This window comes from Hyla sarda, chromosome 1 (assembly GCF_029499605.1).
Source record: "Hyla sarda isolate aHylSar1 chromosome 1, aHylSar1.hap1, whole genome shotgun sequence".
In the NCBI taxonomy this organism is placed as follows: Eukaryota; Metazoa; Chordata; class Amphibia; order Anura; family Hylidae; genus Hyla; species Hyla sarda.
Genome location: NC_079189.1, coordinates 467,919,357 through 467,947,342, shown reverse-complemented (window position 1 = coordinate 467,947,342; position 27,986 = coordinate 467,919,357). Strand labels below are relative to the sequence as shown.

General features: G+C 41.3%; 1 protein-coding gene across 5 annotated transcripts in view; it reads left to right on the top strand.

Annotated features, from left to right (window-relative positions):
- Nucleotides 1-27,986, top strand: part of HECTD4 (HECT domain E3 ubiquitin protein ligase 4) — a 200,180-nt gene that overhangs the window by 159,500 nt on the left and 12,694 nt on the right. For all 5 annotated transcript variants that reach the window (XM_056536635.1, XM_056536627.1, XM_056536623.1 and 2 more), the window contains exons 52-69: nucleotides 1,912-2,038; nucleotides 2,314-2,451; nucleotides 3,190-3,326; nucleotides 5,515-5,675; nucleotides 7,145-7,326; nucleotides 7,943-8,148; nucleotides 8,293-8,423; nucleotides 9,088-9,293; nucleotides 9,492-9,677; nucleotides 17,826-19,117; nucleotides 20,487-20,694; nucleotides 22,187-22,410; nucleotides 22,951-23,102; nucleotides 25,089-25,192; nucleotides 25,276-25,399; nucleotides 25,815-26,005; nucleotides 26,595-26,741; nucleotides 26,949-27,068. In XM_056536635.1, the coding sequence (XP_056392610.1) occupies nucleotides 1,912-2,038; nucleotides 2,314-2,451; nucleotides 3,190-3,326; nucleotides 5,515-5,675; nucleotides 7,145-7,326; nucleotides 7,943-8,148; nucleotides 8,293-8,423; nucleotides 9,088-9,293; nucleotides 9,492-9,677; nucleotides 17,826-19,117; nucleotides 20,487-20,694; nucleotides 22,187-22,410; nucleotides 22,951-23,102; nucleotides 25,089-25,192; nucleotides 25,276-25,399; nucleotides 25,815-26,005; nucleotides 26,595-26,741; nucleotides 26,949-27,068 (4,036 nt within the window). The remainder of the gene's footprint in view (nucleotides 1-1,911; nucleotides 2,039-2,313; nucleotides 2,452-3,189; nucleotides 3,327-5,514; nucleotides 5,676-7,144; nucleotides 7,327-7,942; nucleotides 8,149-8,292; nucleotides 8,424-9,087; nucleotides 9,294-9,491; nucleotides 9,678-17,825; nucleotides 19,118-20,486; nucleotides 20,695-22,186; nucleotides 22,411-22,950; nucleotides 23,103-25,088; nucleotides 25,193-25,275; nucleotides 25,400-25,814; nucleotides 26,006-26,594; nucleotides 26,742-26,948; nucleotides 27,069-27,986) is intronic.

The following is a 27,986-nucleotide window of genomic DNA, read 5'->3' as shown; positions in this document are numbered from 1 at the left end:
GTTCAAAAAATGCATGATCCTTCCGCCCAATGGAATGTTGTGGAAAGAAAATGGAAGACTTGCCTGAAGAAGGTCTTGCTCTTGGGATTCCACGTTGACTTCTGGGGCGCCAGGTTCTGGCTCTATAGGGGAAAAATGGAGTGGGGTTTGGGGGTTGAGTGGGGTAGAAGGGTTGGGGGGGTTGGTATTGTTGGAAGGAGCCTCTCTGCTGTCTAGCTGGGATGTAACGGCCGGAAAATCGGCTCCTGCCTTTTCCGGCCCTGGTAAAAACTCTATTCGAGAATACCTTTTTTAATTTTTTTTTTTTTTTTTTGTTTGGGTTAGAAAATAAACAGATTTTCTATGAAGAGAAAATCTGAATAAATTTTTTACAAAAGTACCTAAAATTAATACAGAAACAATAATTAATTATATATATCAATTAAATCAATATATAATGGACACTCATCTATTCTCTCTGCTGAGCAGCAAAAGAAGAGGAAGATATTATACAAACTGTCACCTTTATTATGTATCCTGTGTTACTATTGGCTAATGTGAAAGGTAGCATGTTTGGCTACGCTATACCTTACGTTTAAAGTTTTTTCTCATACATATCATCTTATATATGTATTTTTCTTTTGCTGCTGAGTAAGTAAAAGAGGTTTAAAAAGCATAATAGGAGCGTTTTGTCTTGTTATAAAATCTAGATTTATCCTTTGACTTTACTATACCCCTTTGAATCTTAAACGCATGGGTGTTTCTTCCTCTGATTGTTGCTTTAGATGTCAATCCGATGAGGGGACTTTCTTACATGCTTTCTGGATTTGTTCATGTGTGGCCCCCTTTTGGAGGGCTGTTATGCAGTTTCTGGCTGATCACTTGGAGTTCCCGTATCTTCTTACCCCGGAGGTTTGTCTATTGGGGCTTATAGCTGAGGTGGAGACAGGTGCCCATAGATGCCTGCTCATTCGGTTTCTTCTTTTCTGTGCTCGTGAGATAGTAGCAATGACTTGGAAGAAGTTTGATAAAATGTGGCTCCCCTGGCGCCTTGGACACCTCTGTAGACAGCGCGCGTCCGACTGCCATGTCAGATGGTTGTCTGGGGAGAGGGGCTGATGGTGGAAGGAAGTAGAATGGGAATGTGTTTGTGTGTGTGTGTGTGTGTGTTTGTGTGTCTTGGTGTGAATGTTTTGTTGGGCATGATCTATTAAGTTGGCTTATCTAGAGTTGCTCTTGACAGGAGCGTTTTATTCCTAAATTGTGGGAATTCCCTGTAGCTGTGTTTAATTTTTCCTTGGGTCATTGATCTATGTGTATCGCTTCGGTTATACTATTTTTGCTTTGTGGGTCCGAGCAGCTGGTGTGGCTGTGTTTGTTATTGTTCTTTGTTGTTAGTTGATAAAAGCATAAATAAAGCCTTAAAAAAAAATAACAACTCACCCCCATTCCCAACACTGGTCACTTGTGTTCCTGTCAATATTTAGTCCTGACAATATTAGTTGGGGACTAAATGTGCATAGTGACTGCATGTTGTCTGACTGGAGCAGCTGATATTTATACACTGCAAGACTATGGATTCTAAGGCATTGCATACATTTCCCAAAGTCTCTAAATCATTTATGGCAGGTCCCACTTTTGGAACTCCAACCTATCAGTTCAACAGTAGTCTAGTGACCCACATTCACTGAATCCTAGCAGCAACTTTCACAATAAAAATCAGTGGACAGAAGACCTGCTTGCTGTAGTTTTTCTGTAACTCCCATAGATTTCAATGCAAGCTGTGCAAATGGAACAGCATGATTACACAAAAAGGGGAAAAAATGCTAGTTTGCAAAGATGTTCAATGTGTCTATATGGTAATAGCCCAGCATTACTGAAATTACATGATTTTTTAAATCCTAATTCATTGTAAAACTCTGCATTTTAAAGGAGGATCACTATGCCTTACTAGTGAAAGCTTGGGAGACCAAGGTATTTCCAACGATTCGGAGACGTTTTCGAAATGAGGCTGAGAGAAAATCAGGCCTGGACCAGATTAAGGGAGCTTTACAACTTGGTATGTAGTTTTTACAGTTGAGATTACATATCACTGAAAAAGGTCATATACACTGATACAAGCGCAGAATAAAGAATGCTAAGTGATCAATCGCCTGTCTTAAAATTTATCCACTGACTAGTGGTTTTACAACTTCTCTTATGAGTGAAGCCACTTTCTGCTTTGTTTTACTGACTCTCCAACATCATCACCAGTGGAATTACTATAGTGCAGCCTGGGCTTTATGCGTTACTGCCACCGTCTTTCTATAAGCGTAATTTTCTTCTGTATTACAGGAATGGTGGATATAGCAAGGCAAACTGTGGAATTTTTGTACGAGGAGAATGGTGGAATCCCTAGAGATCTATATCTTCCAACCATTGAAGACATTAAGGATGAGGCAAATAAATTCACTATTGACAAAGTTCGCAAAGGTATCAAATATATTTAAATTAAAAAAATTATATATTAGGTCATATATAGCAAAAAGGATGTTGAGGCAGCACTAACAGAGTAAAATGTGGTTGGAGGGTGCAGGCTAGTTTTAACAGTCCCAGTTGCAAACTGTATAGAGATATCCAGCAGAAAAGTCCATCAGCACGCCAAGAAATTGCAAACAAGGTGATTTTTAATATCCCATGTTCACACTATTCAGATACTGCTGAAACGTATCTGAACATGGACTATTAAAAATCCCCCTGTTTGCAATTCCTTGGTGTGCTGCTGGACTTTTCTGCTGGAGATATATATATATATATATATATATATATAAAATATATAATATATATATATAGTTAGTAGTAAAGTAGAAGCAGTGGCACTCCAGGCTGGTGAAATAAAGTGGTGTCTTTATTTACTCCAGAGTGAGCTACGTTTCGGCAGCCTCCCGCTGCCTTTGTCAAGCCTTTGACAAAGGCAGCGGGAGGCTGCCGAAACGTAGCCCCCATGCACCCAGCATGTGCCATGTATTACTTCAACATACACTAGTCCTGTATTGTCAGATGTTTGATCGTATAGAAAAACATGATAACCCAGGATTTTTTTTCTATGCAGTGGTATACAGTAAAAAAAAAAATTGTTACCTACCAATATAAACTTTTTTTGTTTTTGTTTCTAGTATACTTTTAGTTGTGTTTTTGTTCTATTTTAATTGAATGCTGTTATACCTTTAGGACTCACTGTTGTCATCAGATCACCTGACAGCAACAATGTTGCTAGCACTGCTGTGGGAACTGCACTTCCAAAATTTGCCATCAGGGGTATGCTCAAAACCTTCTCCCTACATGGAGTGGTTCTGGATGTTGATTCGGTGAGAGAACGCTTTGTTTTGTTTATAATGTCTGTGCTTCAAGTGAGCAACTTTTGTCTTTTAATGGAGTTTGCCTGCAGTATACCTAATACATTATGATGAGTTTATAACATGGGGAAATGTGTAAAAATAAAAATAGATTTTCCTAAAATAGTGCAACGGTTTAGTCATAAAAATACAGTAGGTATTTTATGCATAAGCTTGCTATCGGTGCTATCTGACCATGTGCATCATCCAGCTCTCTCAGACTTCTAAATGGCAGAGCAGCTGTTCTAACACAGTGTTTTACAAACACCGCTGAGAGCTTGCAGTATCACACATTTTATTAGGCTACAGGCATTATTACACCTAATATACTTAGATGCACTGTTGTAAAGTCAGTATCACACATACTAGGCTGCAAGGAGTAGCACACTTAATATACATAGATACACTGTATTACAGTCAATATCACACATATTATGTTTAGATACACAGCTGAGAGTGTGCAATATCACACATACTAAGCTGCAGGAAGTATCACAGGTATTATGCTCAGATACTCAGCGGAGAACTGTGCCTTCACGCTGCTGCTTTGAGCTGCCAGGAGAGCTAACCAGGTCCCATGGATAGGAAACACTGAATATAGATGATGGAGATGTGCAGCCTCAGCCAATCAGGCACAATCATACTCTGAAGAGCAGTCTATTGGGAACCAGCCTGCACAGCACAGATCTCCTACACAGGGTACCAGCTTGCCTTACAGCTAGTACCTAAAATGCTGTAAAATACATAGTCGTTGGTGTTGAGAAAGTTATGTGACCCATAGTGGTGACTAGTTTTAAGATTTAAAGGTAAAATGGACTCCTTTTTTTAATATGTCTATATTTTAAAAGTCATGTTATCATTTAGTCAGCATAATATAAAAAGTTTTTACAATGACTGTGCCTAAATAAAACAATATTTAACTGTAGTGTCACCATAACATATACATTATTTGTTTAATCCCAGCCCAGCTACATCCATAAATTTCATTATTGCAGCTGATCCCCATTCTGCCAACCAGAAAATGACATGCTCTAATGTGTAGAGAGGATGTCTGTCTGTCCTGTGTGGCTGACTTTTTGTGAACTACATAATTACACCTTCACCTATCAGATCCCTCCTGACAGCTCTGAGACCTCTCCCCACCCAAATCTGTGCTCCTTGTTCCCCTGTATGCTCTCCATCCACAAATGCTGATGATGATGATAGAATGTCTGCCCTTTCTAAGAGACAGTAGGGCACTGACATACAATAGTAAGCCCATACACTGATTACTACAAAGTTATACAACTCCCCTGATGCTCTGCTTGTCTCTTTAATGTGCAGATTTTCTATTGTGTCCTATGAGATGCAACTTGATACGGCTCTACTCTGCGTAAGAGCTCAAGGACTTCATAGGATACTCTAAAGTGTGAGTTAGGGGACAGATGTCCTATATAACTGATCTATCACTTGCTTCACGTAGATTGGATACATGGCAAATAGAGACTCCACCCCCTTTTGGTGAGGGAAAATAAGAATCAAAATGCAAGACAACCTATGCATGTCACGTCAACTAAAATAGGTATACACAAGGGCACATACACAATGGCCCAGATTTATCAATTTGCCTGAAATCAATCTGTCTGGTTTTGCTGTTAACAACCAGTTACAGCTCAGCTTTCAATCTTTATGAGCTGAACCGTGATGTTGCTATGGGCTAAACAAGACTGTTTTAGTTTCAGGCAGATTAATAACTTTATATAAGCAAAAAAAAAAATCCTGGGGTGCTTCTTTAACGCTGATATATATTTGAATTATGATACTATTAGAGCACATAATTTAGCTGCTCCTTTCTTTATTCTGAAAGCCCATTGGTCTGTCACATGTCCTCATGTATACTTCTGAGAAACAATTAATGTGATTGGTTAAATTCGTCAAAAGTAAGAATGTTCTCACTCATTTGCTCCTAATTGAATTTTCTGATGAATTGCGCAATGGAGAATTTAACATTTAGGATGCATAGTTTAATGGACTATTCCTAAGCGTAAAACCATGCCTGGCACTCTAGGGAAGCCTTATACAATCCTACACGTTATGCTGATGTATATTCATTTATTTTTGGGTAGCAGTGGTTTCCACCTTGTGTTCTAGCTTGTGTTTTTCTATGTTTGTATGTCTTTAGGTAAATGAATTGGTGCAAGTAGAGACGTATCTTCGGAGTGAAGGGGTCTTAGTTAGATATTGGTATCCAATAGACATGCTTGAGCGTCCACCTGTGGGATACAGAAGAATGGCCACCAATGGTTTAGTGACTTTAGATAGTACAAACATCCAAATTCACAGGTAAGTGGCAGTATATACATACACATTTTTTTCTATGTCCAGATTCAACTTACTGATGTACTTTCATTCTAAATACTGCACAGATGTCCTGGTTTCAGACCAACAGTTTTACATTAGTTCTAACACTGTGTCAGTTATTTCCTGGATGGTTCACTGTTTAGTTCAGTAGCAAAATCCAGACCCTTTTCTTCCATAGCTGGCTTAACTAATAAACAATAGCAGACACCCAGTCAACTTCAAGCACATCACCGAGAGGGACTGCCCTTTGCCCATGTCAGAAAAAACATGTCAGAAAAAACATGTCAGAAAAAACACAAAAAGTGAAGTTCCTCTCCCGTGCAGGAGGCATGCCAGCCGCAGCGTGACGTTACGGCCGACACGCCTGCTCCGTGTATCTCTATATGAGAGGTGTTGAAGCAGCGTTTGTGCCTCTCCAATAGAACTGTATGTGGAGGGTGTGTACTGTTGACCTACGCGCATTAGCTGCTCCCATAGAGCGTCATTGCAGGGCCCAGTTTGGGTGATCGCGGGGGGTCCGAGTGGTCGGACCCCACACGATCAAACACTTATCCCCTATCCACAGGAAAGGGGTTAAGTGTTAATTCGCTGCAGATGTCCTTTAAAGTCATAACATTTAATTACTCAGATTTGGGCATCTGATAAATAACTTGTTCCTCTGACAACCCATTTTCAATTGTTGAAGGCTATGATTGTTACACAGAATGGCATTTTGTTTTTCAAGAAAGATAACCTCATATTGAGGGACATGCATTAATAATTAAAAAGTACCTGTCACCAAATAAACTGTTCTAAACTAACTCAGGCTATGTTCCCTAACTACTCCTAACACCCCTCCAGCCCTTAAAAAAAATTGTCACAGCTTTAAACAGCTGGGTATCTTACCTTTCTTCTTGCTCACATAGTGCAATTTCCCAGCAGGAGAAAGTGGGCGTTTCCCAGTAGGCATGACATCACTGAAGCCTGCTGGGGGACCACTTCCGCCCTCACATTGTTGCAGCGCTGTGATGAATAGAAGACCTCAGGCTCTGTGCATGTTTCAGTCTGTGCAGATTTCAGTGAGGCTCTCCTGCAGCCTTCAGTCTGTGCAGCTTTCTGTGAGAATCTGTGGAGCTTTCACTTTCTGTGCAGCTGTCAACGAAGCTCCGTACAGAGAAGCACTACCCGAGTTTGATCTCCTTCCAGGCCAGGAGGAGACCAAACTCACTGTATTAATTGTGGCAGGGAACAGAACAGAGCCACCTAGTGGCCGTTTTTTATATTACATTTTAAACATATTTATGTTGATAATTTTAAAAGCAAGTGAATAGGAAAGTGTCTGCTAATTAAACAAGGAACACTATATTAAAAGATTTATTTGGCAACAGGTACTCTTTAAGGTCAAGTACACCTGTATCACAGACAAACATAAATTCTGTTTTCTATTTGTAAATTGTATTTCTTGAATTTAGGGAGCTACTAAGATGTGAATCTGCACTTGCCAGACTTTACTGCCGTGTTGCATTACTCAATATTTTTGCACCAAAGTCTCCACACACATTTACTCGCTTGTTCCATATTCCTGCCATTCGGGACATCACACTTGAGCATCTGCAGCTGCTGTCAAATCAACTTCTAACTCCTCCTCTTCCTGGTAAATACATACTTTACTGTTTTCTGTATAAATTATATAAAAAGTATATGTTTTTTTTTCTTAAAAAACTGATGCAACCTGACATAATTTTTCAAACCGTATAGGGTTTTTAACCCTATACGGGCTAAAATTTGTACACACGTTTTGATACAGTTTTGTCCGGTTTTGAGTAATCCGTTTTTCATCAAAAACCTGTTATGGAAACTGTATTGCAAAAACTTGATGTGAACGCTCCCTTAAAGCTCTGCTGCTTTCACAAGCTGTAGTACAAAGGGAAATTACACCCTGTAATAAACGGAGAGCACTGTGCGTCCGTCTAGCACGCAATTCAAGTTACGTAGACAAAGTGTGGAGACAAACACTCAAGGTGCGCTCCGTTAATTCCAGGTGCTATTTCACTTTTGTTCTATGGATTGGCGAAGGTTCTAGACACTATGATCAACAAGTTTCCTGTGGAAAGGAGTTAATATGGTGAGCTGGGAATAACAGCTTGGCATAGCATGTTAACAGTGGATGTATTGTTTCCTTTGTTTAATTCAGTAGGGTTGAAGTCTGTCTAGTTGTGCAGCATTTTGCAGTCACCATATTTGCTCTTCCGTTGCTGTTCTTTTCACAGATGGCACGATTAGCTCCTCCTCTATTCTTATAGCACAGTCCTTGCAACATTGTATCCATTCTCAGAACTGCTCAACCACAGACCTCTTCTACCAGGGCAGTGCTCAAGCAATCCGAGAATGGCTTGGGGTGGCCATCACTAGAGCCTTACATCAAGGGGAAGAAAGTCTTCTGGAACTTACCAAACAGATCTGTTCATTCCTACAGGTCAGTGAGCTAATAATCTTAGTCCATTGAAGGTTGTGTAATGCCATCGTCTTATACAAAATAAAACAGTTTTGTTAGAAACAAAAATTAATTTGTAATTTGACATATAAATTTTACAGATTTTAATTACCATTTTCTTTTCAGAATGCTCCAGAGCAATTTCCATCAGAAGAATTTCCAGTCACTGAATCCAAAGTCAGTATGGATGTTAATTTTCCTGGAGCAGCATTTGTTGTGGTGTCTTGTAAAGAAAGCCAGTCTGGTTTCCGCAAAGAGTAAGTGATCCAACAACTAGAGTCCCTTTAAGGCAAGAGCTTCTCATCTAGATCTTAACATTCAGTTTAAATGTAGGTTCACCTTTTAAAGAAGTACTGCCAGCAAAAGTTTTTTTGCGGCCTGTTAGCCGCTTTTCTGGTGTACAATGTAGTGTAGTTATTTTTTTTTTTTTTTTTTTTTACCAGTGCCTTTATGAACTGATTATTGGCTCCATTCCACTCCTGACTTGGATCATGTGACCGAAGCTCCTACTTACTGTAACTTGCTGTGTGTTTGTGCACGCACTTACTATTCACTCCAATGCGTGCTATAATTTGCTTCTCGTTGAATTAAATAGAGAAGGTGACCTTCGTTTTAATCATAACTTGCTGCAAGTTTCAGTGAGTCTATTGGCCGATCACTTGATTTAGGACAGGAAATGAACATATCCAGTAGCCTGCTGATAAAGGCATCAGTAAAAAATAATAATAAACTGATTACACCATTTTGTACACCAAAGGGTTGGCCACAAAATAACACTTTTGGTGGAAGTGCTTCTTTAAGTGTCAAGAGACCTTAAGACAAACATTATTAGAATTATTTTCTGACATAAATTGATTTACGTGGGTTGAGTTGACTGAAGTTAGTAGTATTGCTAACTTTTTATGTTACTGTTTGTTCCAGTTCTTCTTTGTATAAAGCTCCCTGGGCTCGAGTTCTGCTCTATGGCCTTGGTCATAAAGTGAAGCGAAATGGACAGCTGAATTTAATTGAATCGATTTGTTACCCAAGAGATGCCTCCCCTAGCAATACAGGCCTCACACCACCACCAACAACCAACCAATACCCAACAGCAATCATGCCTACTGACAAGATCCATGTCAAACTAGGTACATATTTACTGTTAAATATTCTTTATGCTCACAGGGTTGTTTAAACTTTCTGGTTATTATTTGTCTGTCACAGCAGAATAGTTTGAGGATGGATGTGTATAGATTACCAGAATACTTGTTTATTGCTGCAAAATGTATTATTGTTAACTATATCACATATTATTTTGTGATCTATCTTTGAAATCCTTTTAACAGGTGTGTCTCCAGCTCCAGGGGCTGTGCTGGTAATACATTCCCTTCCGCTGGAATTTCCACTTTCCATGGCTTTTACTGAGCAGCTATTATCATGGAAGCTTGAAGATGTAGATGTAGATGAGAAATCAGAAGACGAACTTGATACCATTCCATCGTCTGTCCTCCTGCAAGTGGTGGAATTTTTGTGTAAGAAAAATATGTATATTTTAGATAAGATTTTTTAAATAGATTTTTCTGCTCTATTTTTTTTCAAAGTTTATGCAAGATACCTCTAACTACGGTAATTTTTATTCATACTGCCATTTTCTTCCAATACTTTCTCTTTTTTCAGTTAACTCGATAACGACCATGGACGAGTATAGACGTCCAGGTTGGCGGCCGTTCCCGCACCTGGACGTCTATACTCGTCCATTATTCTCGTGGGTGCTGCCCAGTGCACCCACGAGATCGCGGCAGGGACTCGGCTGTATCACACAGCCGGGACCCTGCTGCACTGCCAGGACCGAAGTAAACTTCGGTCCCGGCAGTTTTAACCCTTACAGCCGCGGTCGGAAGTGACCGCGGGCTGTAAGTGTTATGACAGAGGGAGGGAGCTCCCTCTGTCTCCTCTGCAGCACCCCGCATCGCGATCGCGGGGTGCTGTGTGTAATACGCGGCTGGCCGGGGCCTGCCGCACTGCCGGGAGTGAAGTTCACTTCGCTCCTGACAGTTTAACCCCTACAGCCGCGGTCAGAAGTGACCGCGCGCTGTAAGGAGTTCTGACAGAGGGAGGGGGCTCCCTCTGTCTCTCCTGCAGCACCCCGAAGCATCGCGGGGTGCTGCTGCATACCTGGGCAGCCGGGGGTCCTACAAAGACCCCCAGGTCTGCCCTGGGTATTGCCTGTAGGACGTGCCACAGGCTCCTGATATGCTGCCTGCTAGTGAAAACTGGCAGGCAGCATATAACTGCAATGCTTTGGAATACTAAGTATTCCAAAGCATTAAAAAGTGTAAAAATAAATAAATGAATAAAATAAAAGTGTAAAAATAAATAAAAATGTAATAAAAGTGTAAAAAAAAAAAAAAAAAATATTAAAAATACATTTATTAAATGAATCTAATAAAAAAAAAATGCATAATGTGTAGGATCGCATTGGCGGACATCCGCAGAATGTAATATGCTGCGGATGTCCACCATGTGATCCTACACATTATGCAGCAGTCACGGTAATGAGCTCGCTGCTGCGGCTGGGTAGCTTTGTGTGTCCACTCATAGCGGCGGATTTCCCGCCAGCAGTCATGAGCGGACACACTGAGCTACCCAGCCGCAGCAGTGATGGATATATTCGCCATGAGCGGATGCTTATTCCCACAACATGGTGGATATATCCATCAGGAGCCTTAACTGTCACACACAGACGCGTTATACTGCACACCGACCAAGGACCAATCAGAGAGGTCCCTGGTCCAGCCAATAACTTGTAGGGGTGCGGTATATAAATGGGGTCACTTGTGGGGGTAGGGGTACTGTTCTGCCCTGAAAGCCAAATGGCGCTCCTCTTCTTCTGAGTCCTACCACGCGGCCAAGGAACCATATATGGCCAAAGCGGGGGTATTTCCGAACATGGGACAAGCAGCTTAATAAAATATAGGGTGCATTTCTTTCAATATCAGAAGTGATGTACAAAAAATATGCCCCCCAAATGATGCATTTGTGAAAAATTGCAAATTTCGAATTTTTAACACTGACTTTGTAATAATTCCTGCCAAAAAACTATGGTGTTAAAATACTCACTGTACCCCCTAGCGAATACCTTAAGGGGTCTAGTTTTTAAAATGGGGTCATTTGGGGGGTGTTCCTATGTTCTACTACCTTTTAATTTCTGCAAACCTTGCATAGCACACAAAAAAAGATGTACTTTTCAAATTTTCAAAATTTCAAGTTAAATTGTTAGGCTTCTAACTAATTTAAAATGTTAATTAAAAACAAAAAAAATGTCAAAATAAAGTAGACATCTGAAAGTATAAGTTTCATAAACTATTTGGTCAGTAAGTATAAATATATGCAACCTATTAGTGTTAAAATAGCAAAAAATCTTAATTTTTTGTAAAAATGTCATGATTTTTTGCATTGTAAAAAAAAAACTACAAATGATATCGGCTTACTTTTACTATGTACATGAAGGACAACTTGTGACAAAAAAACAATGTCAGAATTATCGTGATTGGCAAAAAGTTACCAGAGTTATTCTCTAATAAAGACAGACATCCCCGATTTGAAAAAACAGGCCTGGTCTTTCAGGGGCGTACAGGTTTATTTGCATTGGTCCTTAAGTGGTTAAACAATATTGTAAGAGTTTTTATGTCATTGTAAATGTAATCGCAAAGCTTAGACAGAACCAGTTGCCTCTCCTGACCTGTCTGTTTTAGTAAATACATTTTCTCGGTCACCTCATTGGGGGACACAGAGACCATTGTATTATGCTGCTGCCACTAGGAGGCTGACACTAGGCAAAAAATAAGTCTGCTCCTCCCAGCAGTATATACCCACCCACAGGCACTGAGTTAATCAGTTTTAGCTTAGTGTCCGTACGAGACAGACACAGGTCTGGTGCTCTCTCCAGACCTGGTCTTATTTATTTTCTTTTTTTCCTAGTTTCAGTTTAAAGTTTAGTTTTTCTTTCCTTTGTTCTTTTCTCTAGCGTGGGGAGGCAGGAGCATGGCACTGCCTGATCCCCCACCTGCAAGCTATGGGCACGGTGCATTGCTGGATGGGCCGTTAACCCCTCCTTGCACACAACCAGTGCCTGGATGTGTACCCTGGATCCGGGTCTCCCATTTGCCCCTGTTTGCCAGGCTGGCCTAAGGCAGGTGGCCCTGGCTGGTCAACGACTTTGTTGATGGGTATGCTCCCTGTGGGTAAGTATGCTCCCTGTGGGTGAGTATCCCTCTTCCCCCCAGACCTCTTCTCCTGTGGCAGAGCTCCCTTTCCCTGGGTGGGGGGCCTTTTTCTTTGGGGAAAGACTCATACAGGGGCCTTTTCCTACCTCGCTCTTTAGGGGTTAATGTGTCTCTGACTCACCTTTCTTCTGCGCTGGTGGCGGTATTCCTCATTTCCAGGCCGCAAGTTGTGAGTAGCAGCTGGGCGTAAGGAGGCTCCAGCCGTCACGGCTTCTGCGGCAGCGCTTCGTTCCGTTCCGCATTTAGGGGCAGTTTTCCTTCGGCCCATGCTGCGGGTCTGCTCTCTAATTAAGCCCACGGCTTGTGCCCCCTTTTCTTTGGCACCGTATCGCGTGCCTAGGATCTTAGAGACCCTCCTCCCATTCTGCCCCGGGCCTCTCTCCTCTCATCGCGCGCTCCTGGAGCAGGCTGCAGCCTGTCATATGGGAGCACGCGCTGAAGGGGCCTGCTTCTCTCCTTCCTTCCTACCCCACCAAGGAGGCCTTTCGCGCTCTGCAGGGGCCAGTCAGTCCCTCCCTTCCTCCTTCCCTGCTTTCTATAAAATAAAAAAGGGTAGGGGGCCTCTCACGAGTGCTTTGCACCCTCCCCCCATACATTACTGCAGCACTGTTACTATCTCTCTCTTGGAGAGTATTAGGCTCCCCTCTAGTGTTCAATAGTAGTTATTACAGCTACATATTTTTTCTATGGCCCTTCCTTTTACTCCTGTCTGTTAATCAGTTTGGAGTTTTCTTCCTCAGATCCCCTGCCTTTCTAATGTGCCTTTAGGGCATTTTTAACAATTATCGGCTAAGATCAAGTGGGCTAGCCATCCTATCTGTTTAATATCTGATATGTCCCCTATTCGGGAACCATAAATTGAATGAACCCTTGGCGGGTGACGGATAGTCCTGTTTCTACGGGTTCAGTACACCACGCATATTGGACGGTTTGTCCTTTGTTCCGTGTATTGTGGCACCAGCCATGTGCATTGTTCCATCAGGCTCACATATGCCGAGGACCTAGAGTCCGCAATGGTTGTTTAGCCCCTGTTCCAAAGTGACCTTTTTTTTTTTTTTTTTTTTTTTTTTTTTGTTGTTGTTTTTTCAGGTTTTCTCTTGCACCTCATGGTCGCCTTCGCTGAGGTATGCAGTTGCCGAAGGTTTAGTTTTTGGGACAGTGACCTGCGTTGCTCAGTGGTTAACACTGTTGCCTTGCATCGCTAGGCTGGGGTTTTGATCCACCAAGGACAACTTCTGCATGGGATGTAGATCCCACAAAGGACAACTTCTGCATAGATGTTCTCTGCATGTTTGCACGGGGAGTGGGAGTTAACCATTGTACAATGGAACCTCTACATCATCCATGGTGGTTGGGTTGTCTGCCGCAGCGGCTGTCCAGGTACTCCCACTGTGAGTATGAGTTGACCGATGTCCCATGGACCCTTCACACCATCAATGGAGGTTGGGTCGTCTGCCGCAGCTGCTGTCCCGGTACTACCTCTGTGAGTGCGAGTTGCCCGATATCCGTACCATGGAGTCTCTACACCATCCATACATATTGGAGTAATCCGCCGCAGCTGCTGTTCCAGTACTCCCACTGTGTGGGAGTTGACCGATGTACCATGGACCCTCTACACCATCCATAGAGGTTGGATCTTCTGCCGCAACTACTATTTCGGTACGCCACTATGAGTGAGAGTTAACCGCTGTACAATGGACCCTCTCCGCCATCCATGGAGGTTGGGTCGTATGCCGTAGCTGCTATTCCAGTACTCCCTGTGAGTGAGAGTTGACCGATGTTCAAGGGCCCTCTTGACCATCCTTAAAGGTTACGACGTCTGCCGCATCCATGGTTGCAGTTTCTGTACCCTGCTATCTGTCAGAGTTGATGTCTTGCTTGGCAGCCATCCTGGTGGTCCTTGTGCTTCCTTCTGGATGTGAGGGCTCTGTTCTCTGCTCTTACTCTCCAGCAATCCTTCTGCTTTGAGTGTCTCTAGGCCTTCCTCCTCAGGCCTCTCTGTTCAGGTCTCCTCGACAGTTTAAGCTGGAGCAAGTCTCTCCTCCTCTTTAGGAGTGGGTCATTGTCCTGTGCTTGCTCTCCAGTCTGGGTGGGCCCTGGTCATGTCTTCTCTTCCTTGCTTTGTTGCTTCGGTTGGGTTAACATCTAGCGGGGTCCCCTCGGTCTTCCTCTTTGTGGCTGTCGTTTTGAATGTTACTCTCTCGGTCATCCACTCCGTCTCCGCATTGGAATCCCCTGCTTGCTCGACCTTGTCTATATCCTAGTCTTTTGTGTCTACGACTGCTGTGGCATGGTTGCCTCAGGGGTGACGGTGCCTTTTTTCTCCTGCCCATGATTCTCCCCTAGGTTGGGTCACTCTTCCCTGGCGGCCCTGGACTCGTTCTGGTCCCCCTCCCTCGGTCTTTTGCCCTTTCAAGCTCTCCTTGCCTTGGGCTCTCGGCCAGGTGGCCTTTCCATGCCTAATGCTCTGGAGTGGTTGTTTCTGGAGCTTTCACCATCCTGGGAACTCATCTCTGGCCTTTTCAGGGTCCCGGTCCTGCTCTTCTCCGCTGTTTCTCCGCAGCAGCGGTCTTTGCTCGGCGCTCAATGTCCTGCCCCGGGCTGGGTGCTGAGCCGGTGTGTTCACTCTGGCTTGGGTTCTCTACCTCTCCTGGTTGGGACTCCAGGGTCCCTCCTTTTCTTCCTGTACATGGGTTCCTCTGTTTCCCTGGGAAGCGGCTCCAGTGTTCTGGAGGACTCTGCTCCTTCCCTCCGGTCTATTGAGGATCTAGAGGTTAGGGGCTTGGTTGCCCAGTCTGGCTGTTTCATGCGTCACTGCGTGCGTGGTCCACTTTGCCGTGTGTTATTTTCCACATTCGTGGCTGTGCGGAGTACTCTTGAGTTCTCTTCTACCAGGTTTTGAGCTGATTGGCCTAGGATTGCCGATTTGAGTTTAATCCTCTCGGTTTGGGTGTTCGGCAGGTGCATTTTGCCCTAGCCTTCTTTCTGGCCTTTTTCTTCAGGTGCTCGGGACTGTACATGAGTTTTGTTTCTCCTTCATCCCATTCTAGAGGCTGTGGGTATCTGCCTTCTGAGTCTTGGCTTCTTGCTGAGCGGGCTCATCTGTTTTTCTATTGTTCTCTCTCCTCAGCCTCTGTCCTACGGTTGTATTGGCTTTCTGTCAGGGCTCTCCCTTCATGCCTCCCCGGCATGTTTCTCTTCTGGAGGTGGCGTTTCGTTGCCATGTTTGTCTTGCTTCGCCGAATCTCTGCATTTGAGCTTCGGATAGCCCTCTGTGGTTCTTCCTCAGAGGTGTTTTCTGCTGCCAGGTTTGGCCCAGCAGGCCTACGGAGCGACCATTTGCTGTCTATTTGGTCGGCTGTCGGACCCCAGTCTCTGCTCAGTTCAATTCCTTGTGGGTCCTGCCTCGCCCCTCATGTTTTGCAGGGGCTGCCAGGTGGTTGGTAGCCGGGTTCCGGTTTCCTCTGCTCCTCGATCACTTTCTTGGGTGACTGGTTATGGCTCAATTTCTGGCCTGACCTTCCCTTCTCTGGCGGTTGTTTTTCCCACCCCAGGGACTGCTTTGGGACGTCCCATGGTCTCTGTGTCTGCAATGAGGCGACCGAGAAAAGGAGATTTTTTTGTACTCACTGTAAAATCTCTTTCTTGTAGCCTTCATTGGGAAACACAGCACCCACCCATTTACGGTTCCTGGTCAGGTTGTATGTTGCCTGTTATTGTTTTCTGGTGTCCTTCGGACATTTATTCCTTTTGTGGTTTGGCTTGTCCTACTGCTTTGTGACACAACTGATTAGCTCCGTGCCTGTGGGCGGGTATATCCTTTTTTTGCCTAGTGTCAGCCTCCTAGTGGCAGTAGCATAATACCATGCAATGAAGGATACGAGAGAGATTTTACGGTGAGTACAAAAAATCTCCTTTTTCCCATGAAGTAATATATCTAAAACATCTTTTCCTATAGCTCTGTACCATTCTGTTCCTCTGTTATTCTTAGAACAATTACAAAAATTCTAAACAATTACAAAATTACCGATTTAAGTGATAGCAGTTGAAGGCATCAAAGCTGACAGTTTAGAATATGCACCCTACTGGTAACATCCAGTTGACTATCTAGTCATTCATTTCTAGTAAGAATAATAGAGCTTTTAGTTTTATTCATGGGAAATACATGCATGTACAATAGCATTCAGGTCAGCAGAGGCCACAGGTCCTTATTAAGAAAATTAGACTTAAAGGGCTACTCCGGTGAAAAACTTTTTTTTTTTAACTTGACTGGTGCTAGAACGTTAAACAGTTTAGTAATTTACTTCTATTTAAAAATCTTAACCCTTCCAGTACTTATCATCTGCTGTATGCTCCACAGGAATCTATTTTCTTTTTAAAAAAAAATTCTGTCTGACCACAGTGCTCTCTGCTGCCACCTCTGTCTCATGAACTGTCAAGAGCAGGATAGGTTTTCTGTGGGGATTTGCTCCTGGTCTCTGCAGAGAGCTCTGTGGTCAGATAGAAAAGAAATGTAAAAAGTAAAGAACTTCCTCTGTAGTATACAGCAGCTAATAAGCACTGAAAGGGTAAGGTTTTTAAATAGAAGTAATTTACAAATCTGTTTAACGTTCTGGCACCAGCTGATTTAAAAAAAAAATGGAGTACCGGAGTACCCCTTTAAAGATGTATTTTGTATTGGAACTACCGCACACTTCATAACATTAAAATACAACACAAAGGGAGAGCCAGGGAATTATGGAAATCACAGGATCAATAGACTTGTTAATGATATGTAAATGATATAAATATAAAAAAAATATTCAAAACATCTTATATGTATCGAGTAAGAGCCAGTGGGCAAAAATACACACTCTTATACACCTTGGAATTCTATCAATGAGCTAATTAATGGTTTTCTGAGGAATGTTCTACCACACTGAATGCACTTGGGCAAGAAAGATCTGCTGCTGGCAGCTACCTTTTGCAATTGCCGACCAATGACATTCAGATGTGCTTAATGGAAGACATGTCCGGCCATAATAGCAAGTCTAAGCCACGCAGATTGTTCACAGTAGCACAAACATCATGAGGCCCTGCATTGTTGTGTTGATAAACTGCTCCTGTGATACTTTGAAGAAACGACCGTACCACTGGTTCCACAACCAAGTCAAGGCCTAAGACTTCTGAATAGAAGTATTTTGCAAATCTGTATAACTTTCTTGCACCAATTGATTTGAAAACTTTTTTCCATTAGAGTTAAATGTTATTAATATTCAGTCTGTATATAAATAGAAGGGGTTACGTAAAATGTAATTAATAAGGCAGGTTAACCTCATCTTGAGTGAATACTTAGAAACATTTGTTTTCCACATGGTACCAATAAAAAAAATTAATGTTGTGAATTTCATGTAGGTAATTTGCTGTGGACAACAGACTTGGCTGCAGTCATAAAGGAGTTACTATTCCACTTGCTGGCTGAACTGCTTCGTAAAATTCATCATCTGGAGCAAAAGAAGAATCCTGCAGGCTTGTCTTCCTCAATAGCTCTTCAGCTAAATCCATGTCTAGCAATGCTTATGGCTCTACAAACAGAGTTACGCAAGTTGTACGATGAGGAGACACAAAACTGGACTTCTGGAAATGCATGTGGGGGCTCTGTGCCTGGGGTTACTGAGCATGGACGTTTCTCTACCTATTTCCATGCTCTAATGGAGGTTTGTCTAGCTGCGGCTGAAGTTACTCTTCCCATTAATATGAGTTCTGCAGTAAGTGTGATGACCTCAGCACCCGCACAAAACCATAGTGACTCGTCCTCCTCCTCCTCATCTTCTCCTGGACAAACCCCACAAAGTCCAAGCCTGCTGTCAAAGAGAAAAAAAGTAAAGATCAAACGTGAAAAAACATCAGCTGCAAAACGCACATCTTCACGAGGTGCTGAAAATGACCCTGTTTTGCTTAGTATGGGTGGCAGTAAGCCAGAAGATATGTTGTGGTTCCACAGGGCCCTAACTCTGCTAATGATTCTTAGACATTTAACCAATAAAGAGCCACAGGGGTTGAGTGTTACAAATGATGCAATAGCAGATGCCAGTCAAGCACTGGTTGGACCCACAGCACATAGCCGCTTGCTTGTTATTTCTGGTATTCCTACTCACCTAGAAGAATCTGTTGTCAGAGGTGCCATCCGAAAAGCATGCAATGCCCATGGTGGCGTTTTTAAGGATGAAATATACATCCCCCTTCAAGATGCTGAAACAATAAAATCCAAAGAGGGAACTGAAGGAGCTGAATGCAAAACTGAGGCTGAAAAAACTGGAGTTCCAGTAACTGATAACATGGATATTAGTAGTTCCAGCAGTGTGACACCTGCAGTTAGTGTGAGCGCTTCTGCTTCCACAAGTCAGGCTTCCTTGTGTAGCTCTCAGGGAGTCTCACAAGCTACCAGTGAAGCATCCATGGAGCAGTTTGTGCCAGAGCTTGCTGTACCTCCAGGTCTTTTGGAACCAAATGCAGTGTCCAGTCAGGAAAGTCTGGACCTATCCATATGCAGCACAGGAAGTATGGGCAGCTTGGGAAGTCTTGTGGAACAACTAGATAATGTAGAATCCACCTCTTTACCAGATATAGGCTCCATGTTTACAACAGGCTTACTGGACAACCAGTCTTCGGTGTCGAGGCCCATCAAAGGTTTTGCAGTTGTGGAGGTATTTATCTTTCCTTGTTACAAATACATTGTTTTGAAGATTTATATAGATAAAAGCTTTGCATATAGTTTATGGATGAACATATAAAAATTTGTTCACATCTGCATCAAAGGTTCCATTAAGATATGTTCACACTATGGAATTTCTGTGCTTGGAATTGCACTTTAACATTGGTGTGAATGGGTCTTATGCGAACCTGTTGATACTACAGAATTCTCTGCCGCTGAGATTGATCTGCTGAAAGAATGAACCTGTTCATTATTTCGGCAGAATTATGCATGCGCTACATTGCTGTCAATGGTAACTGTGCAGGTCCACGCGGTCTAAGGCTGGGTTCACACTACGTTTTTGCCATACTGTTTTCAATCCGTTTTTCTAAAGAAAACCGTATGGGGAAAAAAACGGATGGAACAGTATGGAAAAAAGTAAACCGTATGCATTTTTAAACAGTATACTGTTTTTAAAAGTGCATACAGTTCCGTCAGTTTTTATAGAAAAAAAACCCATACGTTTTTGAAAATTTTGTCCATTTTTAATGGGAGGGGTCTTGGGTGGGGCCTTTAGGATTCAAATGCGCATGTGCAAAGTAAAAACGTATACGTTTTCCCCGTATGGAACCGTATACATGTGCGTTTCCCATTGACATCCATGTTAAAAAAAAAAACACGTATGCGGTTGCAGTATGGTTTTTAAACCGGAGTCAAAACCGTGGTTGACCACGATTTTGTCTCCGGTTTAAAAACCGTACTGCAACCGCATACGTTTTTTTTTTTTAATATGGACGTCAATGGGAAACGCACATGTATACGGTTCCATACGGGGAAAATGTATACGTTTTTACTTTGCACATGCGCATTTGAATCCTAAAGTCCCCACCCAAGACCCCTCCCATTAAAAATGGACAAAATTTCAAAAACGTATGTTTTTTTTTTTTCTATAAAAACTGACGGAACTGTATGCACTTTTAAAAACAGTATACTGTTTAAAAACGCATACGGTTTACTTTTTCCATACTGTTCCATCCGTTTTTTTGCCATACGGTTTTCTTTAGAAAAACGGATTGAGAACAGTATGGCAAAAACGTAGTGTGAACCCAGCCTAATGCAAGTCCCCATGTTATGTAACTGATTTGGCACTGTCTTCATTTTATTGTCTGTTCCTTTAATGGAGCAGAAAGAGGGAAGTTATAATGCAGATATAACCAATCCTGTTTAGTGTTCCAGCTGTAACTGTTTTAGGTCTATACTGATTGTTTTAACTGACATGCTACTGTCCTCTGTTATAGGATTTTAATTAACATTATGTTTAGCCTGTGAGCACTGGTAGAATGTCTACTGATTTTAAGTTTTTTGTTTGTTCTTTGTAACAGGTACGTTCTCGAGCCAAAATAGAAAAAATAAGAGCAAGTTTGTTTAACAGCAGTGACCTTATTGGTTTATCTAGTCTGGATGGGGAAGATGAGCTCATGGAATTGTCAACGGAAGAAATCCTTACAGTCTCCACTGTAAATCAAAGCCTTTTTGATACTCAAGGAATTCCGGGTCTGGGAGATTATTTTACAGAAAAGTCCTTGAAAGGTGTGCTGAACTTGATCACTAAATCGGTTATCTATTGATTTGTTACATTATTTTATCTAAAGTAATAACTGCTTATAGTAAGAAGATAAAAATCAGATCTTTGTGTGGATCTTCAAACTCCTAGAAGTGTTACTGGTAATTGTTGAAAAATTGTTTCATTGAGTAAGTAGTGTGCACTGAGTCTGGACGTGATGTCATCAGAAAATGACCTATTGGTTGTCAAGTTTTTACATATTTTACAGACAGGATGATGCATGCCACATGCGGTACAAATGTGTTTTCTGGATTCCACAGGCAGCACACACAGGGTTAAGGCTAATCCCTAGACCTATTGTACAGAGCTCAGCTTTCCAATCTTAACAAGCTCTGGTAAAGTGAAAGATGAGCTGTGATTGGTTGTTATTGGCAAAATCTTTCCCTTTTTCCGCCCACATTTTGATTTATAAGTTAGGGCCATACAAGTAAAGGGCTTGAAAAAATTAGACCTCTTGCTAATAAAGATAAATATTTCATACAGAATATTGTGCATGCACTTTTCACTCTACCTTTTTTTATTTTTTGCGTGTGTTGCTATTGGAATAGACTGCTCTGCGCCCTGATATGTACTCTCAGATATAGAGGTTAAGCCTCCATCTGTTTGGTTGTTACCCATTATAAACATTTTTATAAAGATTTTTGTTGATGTTTTTTAATAATATGCTGCCTGTCCTGTAGAAATTATGGTTCAGTATTCCCTTTGTCAACACAGGTAGAATTTTATCTAAAGATCTTGCTAACAAAAGACCTATCTATCACTAACTTTAGGTAATGTAGATGTACTCATTTTTTATTTCATGGTTCATGTTTTCTCCATTATCCCTATCATGAGCGCAAGTGTATCATTATAACTCTTTCTTTGTCTACTGCCTGCGTCGAGTTTTTATGCGATAGGGGACCATATTGTGTACTCCACTGGAATAGTGGATCACTGAGGAGAGGAAGGGGTTTTATTCCCCCCCCCCTCATATATCTGTCTGGCTCTAGGTGTCAGGGGGTGCAGTTTTGTGACCCCCCCCCCCCCCCATGTACACCTGGTGAGTCTAGTTTAGTTTTACTTCCTAGCAAAAGTATTTGAGTGCTGTAATTGTATTATTTCTGGCCCTGTCCTATGTGAATGATAGTCTTATGCCTATCACACTGTATTGGCAGCTACCACCTCTACAGGAAGGCTATTTCATGCATCCACTACTCTCTCTCAGTAAAGTAATATTTCCTAACACCTGTGTGGTTGCTGTAAAGCAAATATCTGATTGCTGGTAAAAGCAACTCGGGCAAGTTGGCTGCCTCTATAGCCATGCACAGTTAATAGAATAAATAAATTGTCACATATACACACTTTCTTTTAAAATCCAAAGATCAAATTTAAGATAGAGAAGTTGTATGAGAATCCCCTTTTATGCACCTCTGACAGTTCTGTTGTCACATTAATGTTTTTGTGTTTTTTTTCTCTTAGGGGATAAGTTGGTCCCTGAGGTCAGAGATGTCCTAACAGAAATATTCAAGAGTTGCATTCATGCTGAGCAGATTTTAAGCCTGACTCCTACAAAGTACATTAAAGTATCAGATATTTATCTTAGCAAAGAGCAAATCAATTCACAGACTCCAGGAAATCTGCTCCATACCTTCTTTACAAACGTTCGCCCTCCAAAAAAAGTTTTGGAAGATCAGCTAACACAGGTATTTCTTTTTCTAAAATTGACCATGCAGACAAGTTTGATGGCAGTAATAATATCCATTTTATTTTTACATTGGTGATGGAGTAGCCCAACCTTATACTTATGTTGATAAACAATGCTTTACATTACGCTGAGTGATTTTCTGCCCTAGAATCGCTGTAGTGTTTCTTGCCCAATATCTCTTTTAAAAGAGACTAGATATTTCTAGAAGGGTTACCTCAGATCAGTGTTTCCCAACTAGGGTGCCTCCAGCTGTGGCCAAACTACACCTCTCAGTATGCCCGGACAGCCGAAGGCACCCTAGTTGGGAAACACTGCCTCAGATGATAACCAATCGTTCTTCTGCTGGGACTCAAACAGTAACCAGTGACAGTAGTGGCAATGGTTAATATTTTTTTTAGATGAGAAAAGAAAAAAAGTTCTAGAAAACTATGGAATCCAACAAAAGTACAACTTTTTCTACAAAAAATTGCTAAATGTTAAATTCTTTTGCTCGTAAAATATATTGTATTTTCACTGTAATTGTTTTAATGTTCTAAAGATTCTACGGAAATATGGTGTTTCAAAACCAAGATTTGACAAGAGCAAATATAGTAAATCTGGAAAAGAACAGCACCCTGTAAAAGTTGTAAGCACGAAGAGGCCAGTGGGAAAGCCTTCTTCTAAAGACAAAGCTGTCTTAAATAGTGTTCGGTAAGTATTCTATATCATTAATTCAGCCTTGCTGAAGTGGAGACTTGAACATGCTTTTGCTTCATTCATGATAGATAGATATGTATACACACACACAAACACATACAGTGATCCCTCAACCTACAATGGCCTCAAAATACAATAGTTTCAACATTCAATGGTCTTTTCTGGACCATTGTAAGTTGAAATCAGACTCAACATACAATTCTACAGACAGTCCAGATCTGTGAAACGTGTCAATGACTGAAAGAACTGACCAATCAGAATGGGCATTCACTGGTAAAACTCCTGTATTACTGAAGTGTATGCACTGACTGGTGTCTGCTGGCGCCCCCTACAGTACAGGGAGGTATTGCATGTTCTGTACACTTTACATGTACCAGGGTTACCTGCTCCTTTGGACACCAGGTGAGGGCGACTTCATGCTGCTTTTTAGGACATTGCCTGTACTGTACAGGACCCTGAAGAAGCTCCTGTCCTCTACATAGACCGTTTTTTCCCAAGCAGGGTGCCCCCAGCTGCTGCAAAACTACAACTCCCAGCATGCCCGGACAGCCAAAGGCTGTCCGGGCATGCTGGGAGTTGTAGTTTTGCAACTGCTGGAGGCTCCCTGCTTGGGAAACACTGACATAGACAGGGATTTACAGATCCCAGCAGATCTTTCTTTCTTTTATATGTAAGGATTTGCTTTATCTGTATTAGTTATCTACTTATTTTTCTTTAATTCTCACTTTTTTCCTATTTTTGGATGACATTTTGGTGGCTTCAGAACCAATTACCAGGTTTCCATAGAGCTCTGGTCTCAACATACAATGAATGGATTCAACATACAATGGTCGTCCCAGAACCAATTAATATTGTAACTTGAGGGACCACTGTATATAGATAAAGATATATACAGGTGATCTTGGTTAAAATTCACCAATTCAGCTGTGCAAAAAAAATGATTACCATTCACCAGTTCAGCTGTGCAAAAAAAATAATAAATTACCGCAGCACATCAGCCGATGGTGTTAAAGCATTTTTATTCTAGCCAATGTCAACTGGACTTCCTTACCCTTGCTTGTCTGGCAAATCACAGTGCCTTCTCTATTTATATCTAGTGCTGGGGAAAATTGACTAAACTTGAAAAAAAAAGGCTGGCACTGTGTGTTTGGGGGATGATTTAGAGTACAGTTCCAAAGATGGCATATTGGGTGATGTACTGGGTTTTGCAAGGTGCTGTGTGAGCAGAAAAGAAAACAGTGACCACATTACAGAAAGGAAGAGGTAACATCTCAAAAGCAGCATTGGACTAAACAAAGAATTACTGATGGGGATAAACATAAGGGAGGGAGGGGATTATAGCAAGGTAGAAGTTAAATCACAAAAGCGCTCTGATCTCATCAGTGCATTATTGCTGATGATGAATACAATGGTGGCAAGCTGCACAAGGGACAATGATTCACAACTTTATGGTTAGTTAATGATGAAAGGGAAGACTTGATTTACCTTTCATGCACAGCATATACAATGTTGACAGGCTCGGGATGTATGCCCTTAGTCTATCTCTTTGTCCTTTGTCCTGTTTTTGTCTCTCTGCTTCTAGAGATGGAACTCCCCTAACAACAGACAGTGGACAGCAGTTTGCAGGGAAGTGAGTTAACTAGTGGCCAAGACTTTAGGGTATTCCTTTTCTGCAGTGTGGAGTGATTTACATATATGTTAAAGATCACTTAGGCTATTACATGAAGGGAAGTGGTTTGAAGCAACAGTGACTATTTATAAAGGGGTAAAAATAAAACAGTGGTGTGTGTGTAGGTTCTGATTTAAAAAATTGTCGCAAATTTGTGAGCAATTATGTCACTTTTTAGACCAGTTTTTAGGTGAAAGCATTGATAAATTACCCATAAATTCCTTCTAAGTGGTTGCAATGTCCTCACTGTGTAATTTATGCTTAAATATGTTATGAACTCCAAAATTAAGAAAAAGATTATTTCTTGACAGAACTGCCCTAAGTGAAAAGAAGCCAATCGTGAAACCAAAATCTCCTGATAAGAGTAGACCTGATGAAAAAGACCATGATAAATCTCCGACTAAGAAGCAAGAAAGTATGTCACTTTTTATGGGAGTGTCTGTTCATATTGTATGTTTTGTTAGTCAGTTAAGCCGTGTTTTTTATGTTTTTATTTAGTTGCAGAGGAGAAGTTTCTAACACTAGATGGATTTCAGAAATTTGTGGTTGACAAAGCTAAGCAAGACATTAGAAGCATCTGGAGGGCCATTTTGTCCTGTGGTTATGACCTCCACTATGAAAGGTAAGAAGCAGTGTGCACTGACCTTTACCCTTAAAGGCAGCCTGTCACCATTTTTATTTTAATGTGCATCAGGGACAAGCTGCCTTATTTACAACCCTTTGATTCCTTCTGAAATGCTACAGTGTTTACTTTTGTGTTCCATTTCTGATTTTGGCTAAATACTGACCAAAATTAGCTCCATAATGAAGACCAAAATGCTGACCAAAATACTACGTAAATAAGGCTGCCTGTTCCTGTTTCATGCTGCCCATGGTTTAAGGGAAGATGAACTTATGACAGTTTCTTTTCACACAATTAATGTTATTTTAAATAACTAATTTATGTATTTATTTAAGATTATAATTTATGCATTTGGAATTCACTGTCAAAGCAGTTTTATCATGTCTGATGTCAAGTCATTTGTCATTGTATCTAGATGTGCTTGTGTTGATACTCGACATGCTCAGAAATCCAGTAGAAAATGGACACTTGAAATGGATGTGGCTCTGGTTCAATATATAAACAGACTTTGCCGTCACCTTGCAATAACGCCAGCTCGGCTACACCCTCACGAGGTTTACCTGGATATGTCTGATACTGCTGATCCCAGGGTGTCTTGTCTACTGAGTAGGTGGCTTATTACTCCTATAAATTAGGCACATTATGAAGCGTGCTTTATGATCAAAGCCTCTTTGACTATATACAGAGAGGTTATTAAAGTATTCACTTCTAAAATGTTTTGATTGACAATTTCACTGCAGCACTTCAAAAGATTGGTAAAAAATAGAAAAAATTTATTCCATCAAATGTTAACAGGCATGACGTTTGTCCCATCTTGGTGGAATAACGTTTTTCTGTATCATTTTACCAAGCTTTTGGAGTGCTACAGTGAATATTTTGTGTAAATTCAATTTGGGAACCTGGACCCAGTCCCTCTTGTTACTGCATGCACCCAGCTCACAGCATTGCTCCAGATCATAATTATTAATAGATTGTAGTGAAGAGGTCTATTCAGCCACCATTCTTTTCACCCAGTAGGGGGAAGGTCCTAGCGGCGGAACCCATTGTCATCAGACATTTATGGCATCTTATATCATCTTGTATTAATGTTTAGTTGAGAATCCCCTTTAAAAGTTCATGGCTAGAGATAAACTATATGTATTATGGAAAATTCAGGTCATCTAATTTTGTTTTTAAAAATCTTGTATATTTATAGATGTCCCTATTGAGAGTCTTCGGCTCCGGTTTGCCCTTCTACAATCACTAAACACCACTTTAGAAACCTTCTTCCTGCCTCTTGTGGAGTTACGGCAAACAGACATGTATATGCACAGTATTGCGGCTTTGCTGCAACAAGCAAAAGGTGGGAAAGTAAATGTAATAGGGAAAATACAAATGATAAGCAATTTTCATGTCTATAGGGAATTGTTGTACTATGGCCTATGGTTTTAAGGGACCTACACAAAGCAGGTATTGTGTGGGGCAACGTCTTCATTTTTATTCTGCTACTATGCTTTTATTCCTGTGTTAACAATAAGTTTTATTGTGTGTTACCATGTTCTCCAAACAGGACTGATCTTCTATGATACAAAAATAACTGTGATGAATCGGGTGTTAAATGCAACTGTGCAGAGAACCGCTGACCATGCAGCCCCAGAGATCAGCCTTGATCCCCTGGAAATTGTAGGAGGTAAAAAAAATTACGTGTAAATTTTGTTTACAGCTCATTGAGCATGTAGTAACATAATAGCTTATTGAATGCATACTTTACACATGTTCAAAAAGGGTTAAAGAATGAGCTTATAGTATGTTGGGCACAGTGCTTAGTCATCCTCATGGGGTATTTCATTAGTTCCTGTTTGACAGCAATTGCTTTTCATTAAAAGTAACAACATTTCTTAAAATTATAGGCTACCAAACAAATCACATAAAATACTTACAACACACCACACAATCCTCATTTAAAAGGCAAAATTGGAATACCCAGTCTACTCAAAAATGTCTGCATAAGCTGTTCTATATCCTTAAAATAGAACTCTGGACAGATGTACTTATCCTGTGTAATACCTTGACAGCGTAAACTTGAACAAGGCACTGTAAGAATGCTTTAAAGCTTTCACAGGGACCCATTCTGTATGAAAAATTGGCGAGTTTTTAGAGTGGGTGTATAACTTTTAAAAAGTATTAGACCCACTCTAAAACACATAACAAACGTACGTTTTATCTTTTTAAACCCATAATAAATAAATCTTTGTCGGTCGGCTCCATTGGGGGACACAGAGACCGTGGGTATATCTTGCTGCTACTAGGAGGCTGACACTCGGCATGCAAAAGGAAGTCGGCCTCTCCTGGCAGGATATACCCCGCCTACTGACCCTGAGCTAATCAGTTTTAGCTTAGTGTCAGTAGGAGGCAGACACAGGTCTGGAGTTCTCCAGACCTGGTCTTCTTTTTTTATTTTATAGCTAGAGCCTGTTTGAGTTTCTTTTCTCCTTTTTATTTTCTCTTTTTTAGGTGGGGGTTCAGGAGCATGACACCACCTGTTCCCCCATATGCGGCTAAGGGGCACGGGACATAGAGTATGCACCATTAACCCCTTCCCGCCAAC